At 42.3% G+C, this 12,791-nt stretch overlaps 1 protein-coding gene across 1 annotated transcript in view; it reads right to left on the bottom strand.

The window, feature by feature from the left end:
- Positions 1-411: 411 nt before the first annotated feature.
- Positions 412-12,791, bottom strand: part of LOC144769660 (uncharacterized) — a 54,546-nt gene continuing 42,166 nt past the window's right edge. The window contains exon 3 of the mRNA XM_078653835.1: positions 412-588. Within this exon, the coding sequence (XP_078509961.1) occupies positions 412-588 (177 nt within the window). The remainder of the gene's footprint in view (positions 589-12,791) is intronic.

Raw genomic sequence — 12,791 nt, 5'->3', positions numbered from 1 at the left:
ATTACAGGATACAGTAAGCAACACAAGGCCATTTACAACATAATTAATAAAAACTGGCCAATTGTTGTAAATGATCCTGTAATTGGGTCTTCCTTACCAAGTAGGGACTCATTAACTTTTAGCAGAGCACCTTCCCTCAGAGATCAGTTGGTAGACACTAGTCGGGAGACCTTGGAGCGAACAACTTGGCTGCATAACAATAGTGGATTTTTTAGGTGCAAAACCAGTAAATCCTGTACACATGGGATTAACAAAAAATCGTTTAGGGATGGATTCAGTGATTTAGAACACCCTATCACACAGGTTTTGACATGCAAAACAGAATTTGCCATTTATGTATTACAGTGTCCATGCTCACTGAAGTATGTTGGAAGTACCAAATTAGCTGTACACAAACGCATACTTCAGCATTTACGAGCAATAGCCAACCAGGGTAACACATATCCGGTGGCACGGCATTTCCGTGAATATCATCAAAGCAATAACACCAGCTTGAGATACTTTGTTATTGATCCAGTCAAGGCCTGTAGACGCGGGGGCGATAGGGAGGCCAAACTTCGAAAACTGGAGACCCGGTATATACTTCAGCTAGATACGAAGGCATCAAGTACACATGTCTGCCATACCTCCAGGACACCTGAGTCTTCTTTGATGGGGAATAGGAGTCTATACCCTGCTTCGCATCTAATAGGGAGCCTGCATTTATCATCAGCCATTGAAGAGAAATTGGTACACTTATTAGTACTCCCTATATATTAATTCAGCTCCATTGTTTTCTGAAATAGATTATAGGTATCCCCGGCTGGGGATTACCTGAACGAAATAGCATGGAGGAATTTGACTGCTTGCCCCATTTGCTTGCACTTTAAATTTTATTATACACAATTGTTTAGTATATTACCATCATTTATTCTATATAAATTTGATATTTTCCTGCAGCTTTCGTCAACAACATCTTGAGAATATTGATCTATATACTGGTTTTTAACACCACAAATGTAGTATTATAACACATTTAAAATCTATTTTTATCAAAATACTTTTTCACTAGATGGTTTTTTGTACATGAAGTTTATATGGGAGGTTCTTGGATGTGGTCTATATCTGCTTCAAATTTCATTAAATCCAGTCTGTGAGAGGAACTGGATGAATAGGTTTTAGACCCATTGGTGATCATGCGGTATCAGATTTTCTTGATATATGTCCATCATAACGAATATTCTTTGCACTGTATTTATAAGTCTGCAACACTACACTTTTACAGTGGACCTTGATTGGTCCATAAGAAGATGAGTGTATGTTTACTATTGGCAACATTTGCACATACAGATAATCTGTTTATATTGTGATTTTGCACTACTTGCGATTTTGCACAATTTCATATGCACTTGCACTTTATTTATACAACTAAAACAACAGTTGTATTAGGTGGTTTACATTGCATATTTTCACTAATTGCGGTATTTTGCACAGTAATAGACTGACTTAACAGTGTATACATGTTGAATATTACATCATTGCAAATGTGGTATTATCATTTGGAGATATGTGTTTATTTATTTGTTTTAGAATATTAAAATATGAATATTGTATTTATTGGACATATAATCAAATTGTGAGCAGAAATGTATAACTCCATCAGTTAGCCATATATGAATTCGATATATACGAATAAATGAACTTATACCGTATCGTCCAGGTATTTAACCGGCATTACATGAAATTATATAAAGTACTATAACCATTGGAACATGATGTTTAATGATTTGCATTGGCATGATCGGATGTTAAAGGATTTATACAATGAACCTTTCTTCCATGTCCATTAGGTGTAAGCATCACGTGGTGTTGATGTAATTGGTCACTAGCACTTTAAAAATGAGCAATTGTATGAGGAACGTTGTCATGTGAGTAAGGCTCCACGGAGCTGAAACGTCATGCGGCATACTCTGCTTCAATAAATACATTTTGAGCACTGAATTGCTCCGTGTCCGAGAAGTCTTTGACGGCAGGATGGGAAGTGCTTGCTACTTGCTACCTGTTCCAAGACGCGGTATATATATATATATATATATATATATATATATTCGCTCTCTGCTCCAAAGGCGCGGCACTACTGGTGGGCGGGTGCGGTCCAAGCGCGTCGGAGCCTCGCGCTTTACAAATTAAAGCTCAATCTCTCCCCGGTCCCGGGAAGAAATAAGGACTGCACACTCGGGATCAATTTTCCAAATAGCAACTTTTACTAGCACAGACGCGTTTCGGAAGCTGTGCTTCCTTCTTCAATGTGGTTACAACGTCCCGCGCTTGTAGGCGCCATTTTATTACCCATGAGTACACAATTGAAATTGAGGGTCACAAAGAAAGGACTAACGTGCGAACGCCATATTGGTAGTACCAATGAACATTTGCAATGAGTACTATTGTATTATGCACGATTGAAAACCCAAATAGCAAGTCCTTAATAGAACACGCGATTTAAGAAAACAAAGAAAATAATCAATCTCAGATCACGCCGTGAATCGGCAGTTTGTCCTCCCATAGTTTGAATGATGGGTCAGAAACGAAAAATCTTGCCGTGGATCGGCTTTTGGCAACCTTATTTGGTTGCCAAATATTAAAGTTTCCGTGCCCATTATGCAAAAAATATATATCCCCCTCGTAGGTACTCATTAATTCATCATAGGGATAATACTATACATTCTCTTCAGTGTTACCTAAAAAGTTTTTTTACCTTTATAAAAATCCTTAAATCTACGTACATTTCAGTTGTATGTCCAATTCATAGAAGGAAAAATCAAAGAAAACATAAGCATAAATCATTCATTATACATTACTTCAGTGTTTAAGAGACATAGACCAATTTGATGATTTACTCGAATTCATGCAGATTAACTGCCCAGATGCACCGCCAGTTCCTCCCCACAATTTAATCCGTCCGGATTTTTTGTTTGGTTATCAATTATGTGCCGGGACTCCAATCTTCGTAACTTTTGTAATTTATCACCTCCCCTGATGTTATCGGGTATGGCATCTATACAAAAATACTGTAAGAGATTCCGGTCACCGTTGTGTTTGATGGAGAAATGTCTGGCAACTGGATATGAGAAGTCCCTATTAGCTATGGCCCTCATATGTTCCAGAATGCGCAACTTTACTGGGTTAATAGTGCTCCCTATGTATTTTAGCCCACAGGGGCATTTTAGACAGTAAACCGCGAATGGCGTGCTACATGTAAGAAACTTGTTAATCTTCTTTTGTTTATGTTTTGTGATGTCATATGAATAAACCCTTTTACTATTGGCACATGCTTTGCACCGTCCACACGGAAAGAAACCTTTAGCATCTTTCAACTGGCCTGAAGAGAATGTATAGTATTATCCCTATGATGAATTAATGAGTACCTACGAGGGGGATATATATTTTTTGCATAATGGGCACGGAAACTTTAATATTTGGCAACCAAATAAGGTTGCCAAAAGCCGATCCACGGCAAGATTTTTCGTTTCTGACCCATCATTCAAACTATGGGAGGACAAACTGCCGATTCACGGCGTGATCTGAGATTGATTATTTTCTTTGTTTTCTTAAATCGCGTGTTCTATTAAGGACTTGCTATTTGGGTTTTCAATCGTGCATAATACAATAGTACTCATTGCAAATGTTCATTGGTACTACCAATATGGCGTTCGCACGTTAGTCCTTTCTTTGTGACCCTCAATTTCAATTGTGTACTCATGGGTAATAAAATGGCGCCTACAAGCGCGGGACGTTGTAACCACATTGAAGAAGGAAGCACAGCTTCCGAAACGCGTCTGTGCTAGTAAAAGTTGCTATTTGGAAAATTGATCCCGAGTGTGCAGTCCTTATTTCTTCCCGGGACCGGGGAGAGATTGAGCTTTAATATATATATATATATATATATATATATATATATATATTTATATATATATATATATATCTGCATTCAGGCAGAGAGGTCGTTTTTCAGAAAGATTTACGTGCAGCACAGCGTGAGTTGAATTATCCCCAGACCCACTGTGGATTACAAAGGTCCGGATTGTCACAGCAAGTTGGTGGCTCACTGGAGCAATACTTAAACTACATGGACCATCAGGCTCTGCGAGAGCCGACGCCCACTCGGGCAGGTGGAATGAATAATTGAATACAAACCATAGACTGTGAATGGACGCCTTGCCTCTGAAGAAATGCTCGTGGAGCATGAAACGCGTCAGGCAAACTGAAAGGCAAACTTAAACTTTGGTGGTTTTTCACGCGCTCTGCTGCAGCTTCCTGTGAATAAAACAATATTGTACCTACCTGCTTTTGTGGCTCTTCTGAGTAGGAAACTCTTTTTGTTGGATATATATATATATATATATATATATATATATATATATATATATATATTACCTACTGGTGGTCGCCAGTAGGTAGTTATTGTTAGGACCTAGTTACCATTGTAAAATCGCAATATTCCATTCCCAATAACTTTGGCGCGATTGACGAATCTTGGCAAACTTTTCAAAACTCATGGGACGCTCCAGCCCGCTCCTATCTTGGAAGTTTCGAGGTGATCTAACAAGCGGGGGTCGAGAAAAAAAGGGGTCCCAAAACGTGTTTTCTCCATGTTAATTCCCATAGGAAACTTAAGACACGACTACAGCCCGAACTGCTGAACAGAATTACACCAAATTTGGCAAAAAGGTAGCCCTTGGTTCAGAAAGAACTCCTCTTGTTAAATGGTGTAAATCCGTTCAGTAGTTCTTGAGAAAGTTAAAAAAGAAGAAATATTAATATATGGGCGGAGCCTAACCACACATGTCATCGTGAGATCTGATTGGCTGTCAGCAATTCATCCTGGAATTGCTGACAGCCATCTTGGGACCAATATACATGATAGTACCCAATTGAAATGCATTGTAGTGAATTGAAGATTTTGAGGGTTACCAAAAGGAGAACTATAAAGGGTGATAACAGACTTTAGTTACATTAGAATTCATTTGTTGCTGGTACCATACTAATTTCAGGAATTGTGGTGTGTTCTAAGGTGATTTTACCCTGTGAAAAACCTTCTTCTCGGATATCATGAATCATGTTTGAGAGAACTATTTTCACATGCTTGTCCGATAGAGTTTTGGAAGGTGCTCCAAAAGCTAAATTGAGAGCATGTTTTCTGTAAATTCAAATTATTTTTCTCAGTCATGTGTGAACGAAGTCTGACATTCTCAGTATAACATGTACATTCAACAAGGGCAGAATCTGTCAGTTGATTCCTTTGTGTTCTACTGCAGTTTTCCAGAGTGTTCAAAAGAACGACTAGAGCCCTAACAGCCTTACTTATGACAAAAGTATGGCACCCCTGAAGCCATCTTGCTTGGAATAAACTGGTAACACTTAAAACATTTAATTTAAAAAGGAACACAATAATGGGGTTCATTTTGTCATAGAAATTATGGTTAGTGCTGTAGAAAGAAAAATTAGGACATGTTTTAAGTGAGATCGCAAATATCTTCCTTTTATATTTCAACAGGAGCAGCCTGTCAGTTGATGACTTTGTGTTCTACTGCAGCTTCCCATAGTGTTCAAAAGAACGACTAGAGCCCTAACAGTCTTACTTAAGACAAAAGTATGGCACACCTGAAGCCATCTTGATTGGAATAAACTGGTAACACTTAAAACATTTACATTTCAAAAGGAACAAAATGAGGGGTTCATTTTGCCATAGAAATGATGGTTAGTGCTGCAGAAAGAAAATTTAGGGCATGTTTTAAGTGAGATCCTAAATCCTCTTCTATTTCATTAGAAAATTCTGACATGCCGACTGAAACAATCACTTTCAATACCAGCAGTAGACTTCCAGTTAACTCCCTGGTGAGCAGTAGCTTTACTACAGTGATCTTCTGAATGTATGGCAAATGTGTGACATATCTGAATGTCTTCTTGATGGAATCAAAGTAAAAAACTGAAAGCATTTCCTACTGAGGAGACTGCAGTAAATGAGGAAATTAGGAAGTTCATAACAAATAAGTCTCCCAAGATGGACACCAGAGAAAAAAGAGCCCAACTGTAGCCCAAATATCACCCAGATGTAGCCCACATATAGCCCAATTACAGAAGTGTGCAAAACACTTTTTATTTTTAGTTTTTCTGCAGTTTCATATAGTGCAGACTGGTCAGGTATTGAAGTGCTACATCTTACTTGGACCCCTTATTGCGTATTTTGCACAAAGTACATGAGATTGATCTTGTGAAACATTGAACTTTTGTTCAATGTTAACCTGAAGTTGCTCTGAACCGGGCTTTGTAACACCTATTTTTACCTACTGGTAATTCTCACTGTATTTTATTAGGAAAGAGGATTTACTGTTTTTATGTACACATTTATGATCTATGCTTCTAAATCAGATCGAATAAAGTTTAATGAATTCTATGGCAGGACGGAGGCGAGGATTATGCATATCTTTCCTCACTTTATTTTCATAGCAGTTCAAAGAAAACATAACACAACAATCATTAAACAAAAGACTACACAACCCATGAACCATTAAGGTGGTAGTCTCCAAGGCAACTATAGTCCAATCATATCACAGTCCATCGTTTATAATATTGTGACGTCCCTTCTGCTTCCTCTTTCTTCACTGCTCGTCAACCAATCAATCAATCAATCAGAACATTTATAGAGCGCGCTACTCCCCCGTGAGGGTCTCAAGGCGCTGAGAAAAGGAGGGGGGCGCTGCTACTGTTCGAGAGCCAGGACTTGCTGCTGCTACTGCTCAAAGAGCCAGGTCTTGAGGTGTTGCCTGAAGGTGAGATGGTCCTGGGTCGTTCGTAGGTGTGTGGGGAGGGAGTTCCATGTTTTGGCTGCTAGGTAGGAGAACGACCTTCTTCCGGTGGTGGTTCTGCGAATCCGTGCGATGGAGGCAATGGCTGGGCTGGAGGAGCGGAGTTGGCGTGTGGGAGTGTACAACGAGAGGCGGTTGTTGAGGTATTCGGGTCCTATGTCGTGGAGTGCTTTGTGTGCGTGGGTGAGAAGCCTGAACGTGATCCTCTTGTTGACGGGGAGCCAGTGCAGGTTTCTCAGGTGGGCGGATATGTGGCTGTGGTGGGGGATGTCGAGGATGAGTCGTGCGGAGGCGTTTTGTATGTTTTGTAGTCAGTTCTGAAGTTTGGCGGTGGTTCCTGCGTACAGGGCGTTTCCGTTGTCCAGTCGGCTGGTGACGAGGGCCTGGGTGACGGTCTTTCTGGTTTCGGTGGGGATCCATCTGAAGATTTTTCGGAGCATACGCAGGGTGTTGAAGCAGGAGGACGAGATGGCGTTGACTTGCTTGGTCATCGTCAGTTAAGTGCATTCCTTACTTTCTTGACTTAATCTGACTTTGTTGCCGTTTGTATAGCGGTTTCCTGAACACGTTATTAGCATTATTGCCTAGGTATTGTTTCATATTCCCTGCACAGCAGGCTCTTGCCCAAGTGCGTTCTCCCCCTCGCACTTTCTCCCACTGTGCGCTCTGCGTGCAGTGAGATCCTGTCCAGCGCATCAGGCCCGAGCGAGGCAGCTCCGTCGAGAGCTCCGGCTGGTCTTTGCGTGCATTTGGAAATCTGGTCACTCCTTTAGTGTTGCCTGATTCGTTTAGTGACCAGCGCAATCTGGGGTAGTAATTGGTATTGCGACTCAGTCTATTCTTTTACCGGCTTCAGTGAAAGCCCAGGTGTTGGAGCACCAGCGGGGGGGCTGCCTTAAGGATTTTAAGGGCATTTGTTCTGTGCTCACCCCCTCTCTTATCATGACTTCTCCAGAAGACCATTTTTACTCCTCCTACCAGGAAGTGGAGAAGGAATGGCCCCCCAACTTCTCCCTCCAGCAGTGGACCAAACACCACTGCACTACCATAAACCCTAAAACACTACCCCCAGCACGACCCCCTACACTACCCAAACACCACGGCACTACCCTAATTCTAAAACACTACCTCTAACACGACTCCCTACACTACAAAAACACCACTGGACTACCCTAAACCCTAAAACACTACCCCAGCAGGACTTCCTACACTACCCAAACACAACTGCACTACACTAAACCCTAAATCTACCCTCAGCATGACCTCCCAAACTACACAAACACCACTGCACTACAGTAAACCCTAAAACACTACCCCAGCACGACCCCCTACACTACCCAAACACCACTACACTACCTAATACCCTAAAACATGACCCCCTACACCACACAAACACGACTGCACTACCCTAAACCATAAAACACTGCCCACAGCATGACCCCCTACACTACACAAACACCACATCAATACCCTTAACCCTAAAACACTACCCTCTACACTACACAAACACCACTGCACTACCCTAAACCCTAAAACACTACCCCCAGCATGACCCCCTACACTACATAAACATCACTGCACTACCCTAAACCCCCTACACTATACAAACACCACTGCACTAATCCAAACACTAAAACACTACCCCCAGCACGACCCCCTCACAACACAAACACCAATGAACTACCCTAAACCCTAAATCTACCCCCAGCATGACACCCTGCACTACCCAAACACCACTGCCATACCCTAAACCCTAAACCATGACCCCCAGCATGGACCCTTACACTACCCAAACACCACTGCACTACCCCAAACCCTAAAACACTACCCCCCAGCACGACTCCCTACACTACCCAAACACCACTGCACTACCCTAAACCCTACATCTACCCCTAGCACAACCCCATCCACTACACAAACACCACTGCACTACCCTAAACCATAAAACACTACACCAGCACGACCCCCTACACTACACAAACACCACCGCACAACCCTAAACCCTAAAATACTACCACCAGCATGACCCCTACACCACTCAAACACCACTGCACTACACTAAGCCCTAAAACACTACCCCAGCACGATCACCTAGACTACCCATACACCACTGCACTACCCTAAACCCTAAAACACTACTCCCAGCATGACCCCCTATGCTACGGCACTACCTTAAACCCTAAAACACTCCCCCCAGCACGAACCCCTACACTACCCAAACACCACTCCACTACCCTAAACCATAAAACACTATCCCAGCACGACCCCCTACACTACCCAAACACCACTGCACTACCCTTAACCCTTGAAAAGAAACGCCCACCCCATGCCCATTCCCCCTTACCTCGCACTTCTCGTGGTTTGTCTCTCCTCGTGGTTCCTGCTTCACGTCGTCTCTGAGGGGCGGTGCACGTTGTTGTGAGGAAAAGGAACAGCCTCTGTTTCCTTATGACGTGTATCGTCTACATGTTTTTTAGAATGCATGGTCATTTACCATTCATACCTTTAAAACAAAATTCGCTGTAAAGGCATGCGTGGTAAATGACCATGTATATCTCAAGGTCGATGGAAGAATAAATGGGTATATACATGTCTAAATGGATGATTTGTTTTGTAAAATTGATTGTATAACTAAATGATTAAGTGTATCTTAGTGAATATATGGGTTACTGAGTAATGTTTAAATATGTAAATATCTGTATCAGTCTCTCACTTTGTGTATAAGTGGATGTGTGGGTTGGTGAGTAGCTATATTTTTTTTAAATTTATTTGCATACTTGTATCGCGCTGGGAATCGACTCCCGAAGGAGTATCTCCGCGCCTTTGGCAGCATCTGAGAAACAGAAATGGCTCAGTCATGATTCTTGATTACCAACCGGGATTTTCTAATAATTAAAGAGGAATGTTTTGAGCTTTTTCCTAAAGGGAAGATGTTCCCTACATACTCTAATTTCCTTCGGAAGTTTATTCCATAGCTTTGGGCCAGCTACTGATAAGGCCCTTCCCCCTTTCCTTGTGTTCATGGCCCTAGGGACACATAACAATTCCTGATCTCCCGATCTCAGGGATCTAGAGGGAACGTATGGAATGAATTTTTCAGTTAGGTAGCCAGGACCTTTTCCTATGAGACACTTGTGGATGACGCAGCAAGTCTTGAACATCACCCTCTGTTTCACTGGAAGCCAATGGAGTTTAGCCAGTAACAGTTTTGAGGGAGTGCGAGCCGGGACATTAAGAACTAATCGTGCAGCAGTATTTTGCACAACCTGCAGTCTGGCAAAGATCCCCTCATTGGCAGCTAGCATCAAACCATTACAATAGTCCAGCCTGCTCAACACTAGCGACTGGACCAATGTTTTCCTGGTGGTATCAGGTAACAAGGGAAATACTCTCCGGAGAAGCCCAATAGCATGGAAACAGGAGCTGACCACTTGATTGGCTTGTTGTTTTAGGGCAATCTCCTGATCCAGTTTTACTCCCAGGTCTTTTACCACCACTTTGGGCTCAGGGACGGGGCCAAGATCTTGGGGCCACCAGTCTGGAGTCCAGAGGCGTTTGGCTTCCCCAAAGAGCATGACCTCAGTCTTAGAGACGTTACACTGTAGGAAGTTTGCTGCCATCCAATGTGCCACTTCTTTCATCCCCCGGGCAAAGGAGTCACGCACTTCAGGAGTCATGGTTTTGAAGGGAAAGAGGAGTTGGGTATCATCCGCATATGATACTGGAATGAACCCATGGGATCTCATGATGTTGGCTAGGGGTGCCACGTAGATGTTAAATAACGTAGGGCTCAAACAAGAGCCCTGTGGCACCCCCTTCGAGATCCCCACCTCCTCTGACTGGTAAGGTCCCAAAATGACTCTTTGAGTGCGTTTGATGAAAAAACTCCTTAGCCAGGCCAGGGCCTTGCCTTCCAGACCGATGTCAACTAGTCTGGAGGTCATGATGTCGTGTGACACAGTGTCAAACGCCGCTGACAGATCTAAAAGTACCAGGACAACGGAGTAGCCCTTGTCCTGTAACATATGAAGATCGTCAGCGACGGACAGCAAGGCGGTCTCAGTACTGTGCCTAGGCCTAAAGCCCGACTGAGAGGGATCGAGCCCTCCCGCGCTTTCAATGAATTTTGACAGATGCTGATTCACATATCTCTCAGTGAGCTTCCCTAAAAAAGGGAGAAGAGAGATCGGTCTCAGGTTTGTCAAATCAGACCAAGGGATCGAATTGTTTTTCCGCAGGGGTCTCACCAGGGCCTGCTTCCAGTCTAAGGGGACTTCCCCAGTGCACAAGGATAGATTGACTACATGTCGCATTCCTGCACCCAAATCATCCATCAAAAGTGGCATAATGCGTGCCGGGATGGTATCTGTCGGACACCCACTTTTTGTTTGAGTGACAAGAGCAGTCATCTCTTCCATAGAGATAGGTGGTAAATCGACGCGCTTATTAGCCTTATTTTCTGCTGTCCTAGTATATGGCTGGACCAGACAGTCAGCTGTTGCTGTATTATTAGAGATGGAGTTAGATGTTAGTATCTTTGCATAAATACCTTCAATTTTCCTAACGAAAAACTGTGAAATATTGTCACAGAGTTCTTGGGATTCAATCCCCTCAGTGTCACAGGCAGTGGGCTTGGTAAAGGTCTGTAAAATTTGATACAGGATTTTCACGTTTGTACCAGCCGCTGATAATTGGTCTGCTATATGTTGTTTTAGAGCAGCTCGAATTGCTTTATGGTAGCTTTTGAAAGACCTCATAAAGTTCTCATTATCCTCTGCCTTACGCGTGACTCTCCATCTTTTCTCTAGCTTTCTCGTAGTCAATTTTAATTGTCTAAGAGTGTCTATATGGGTTATTAGTTGTTTTTTTGAGTATCTGTATGAGTGTCTGTATGGTTCGGTGGGGGTATTACACTTAGTGCATAGATGCATGAATGAGTGACTCACTGTTTGTATGTGTTGAAGACAGCATGTGTGCAGGACTGTATAGGTGGATGAGTGTGTGTATGGGTGTGTTAGTGAGTGAATGGCTGTCTCAATAGTGTCTTTATGAGTAACTACATATGTTTTAAACTAGTATATGTGAGTATTGGTGTATATACGTGACTATATGTGAGAGTGAGAGATTGGAAGAGTCCCTGTACAAATAAGTAGGTGTTTCTATAAGTGATTGTTTAAGAGAGTAAGTATGTGTGAGTCTCTGTAGAAGTAAGTGTGGTAGTGTGTGCATAACTGTATATGCAAGTAAATGGATGTTTGATACTATGTTTGCATGTGTGACTATGTGTGTGAGTAACTCTATGGATGAGTGGCAGTGTGTAACAGGATGTATAGGTATATGAGTACATATGATGAGTGAGTACATTTATGAATGACTGTATAGGGACTGTTGGTGAATGAGTGGATGTGTCTGTAGATCTTGGAATTACTGAATAGGTGTGTTGTAACTGGTATTGGTATGTCCATTGTTTTGAAAATGTTAGTTTGTATTTTTGAGTGGGTGTATCAAAGGTTATATTAGGGTGAGAGGAGGTCTACCACTCTATCACAAGGATGATATCATCAGTGATGTCATGAGTGATGCCACTGACCATGTCATGAGTGATGTCATATGTGACGTCATCAGCAGTGCATTGCGGGTGTGTGAGTTATAGTTAGCTTAACTAACTATAACGGCGGAATATATATATGTATGTATTGTTGCAGGGATTCTGCTTATACACAGAACTATGCACAGGAAAGCAGGGCCTCAGTGAATTGTGGTGGACCAGAAACTTACCTTAGAACACAGAACCCCTATCTGACTAGCATCAGTGTCTCATTAGCTCTCCGTCCTAGAGCGAAGCTACCAATGATTAGACAACCCAGAACATGCGACTTAGGGTACTCTCCGGTATGGTGGGATTCAAGAACACTCTTTCGTTTGAATTCTTTTACCAGTCCACAA

This window comes from Lissotriton helveticus, chromosome 7 (assembly GCF_964261635.1).
Source record: "Lissotriton helveticus chromosome 7, aLisHel1.1, whole genome shotgun sequence".
In the NCBI taxonomy this organism is placed as follows: Eukaryota; Metazoa; Chordata; class Amphibia; order Caudata; family Salamandridae; genus Lissotriton; species Lissotriton helveticus.
This window is presented reverse-complemented; position numbering and strand designations above follow the sequence as displayed.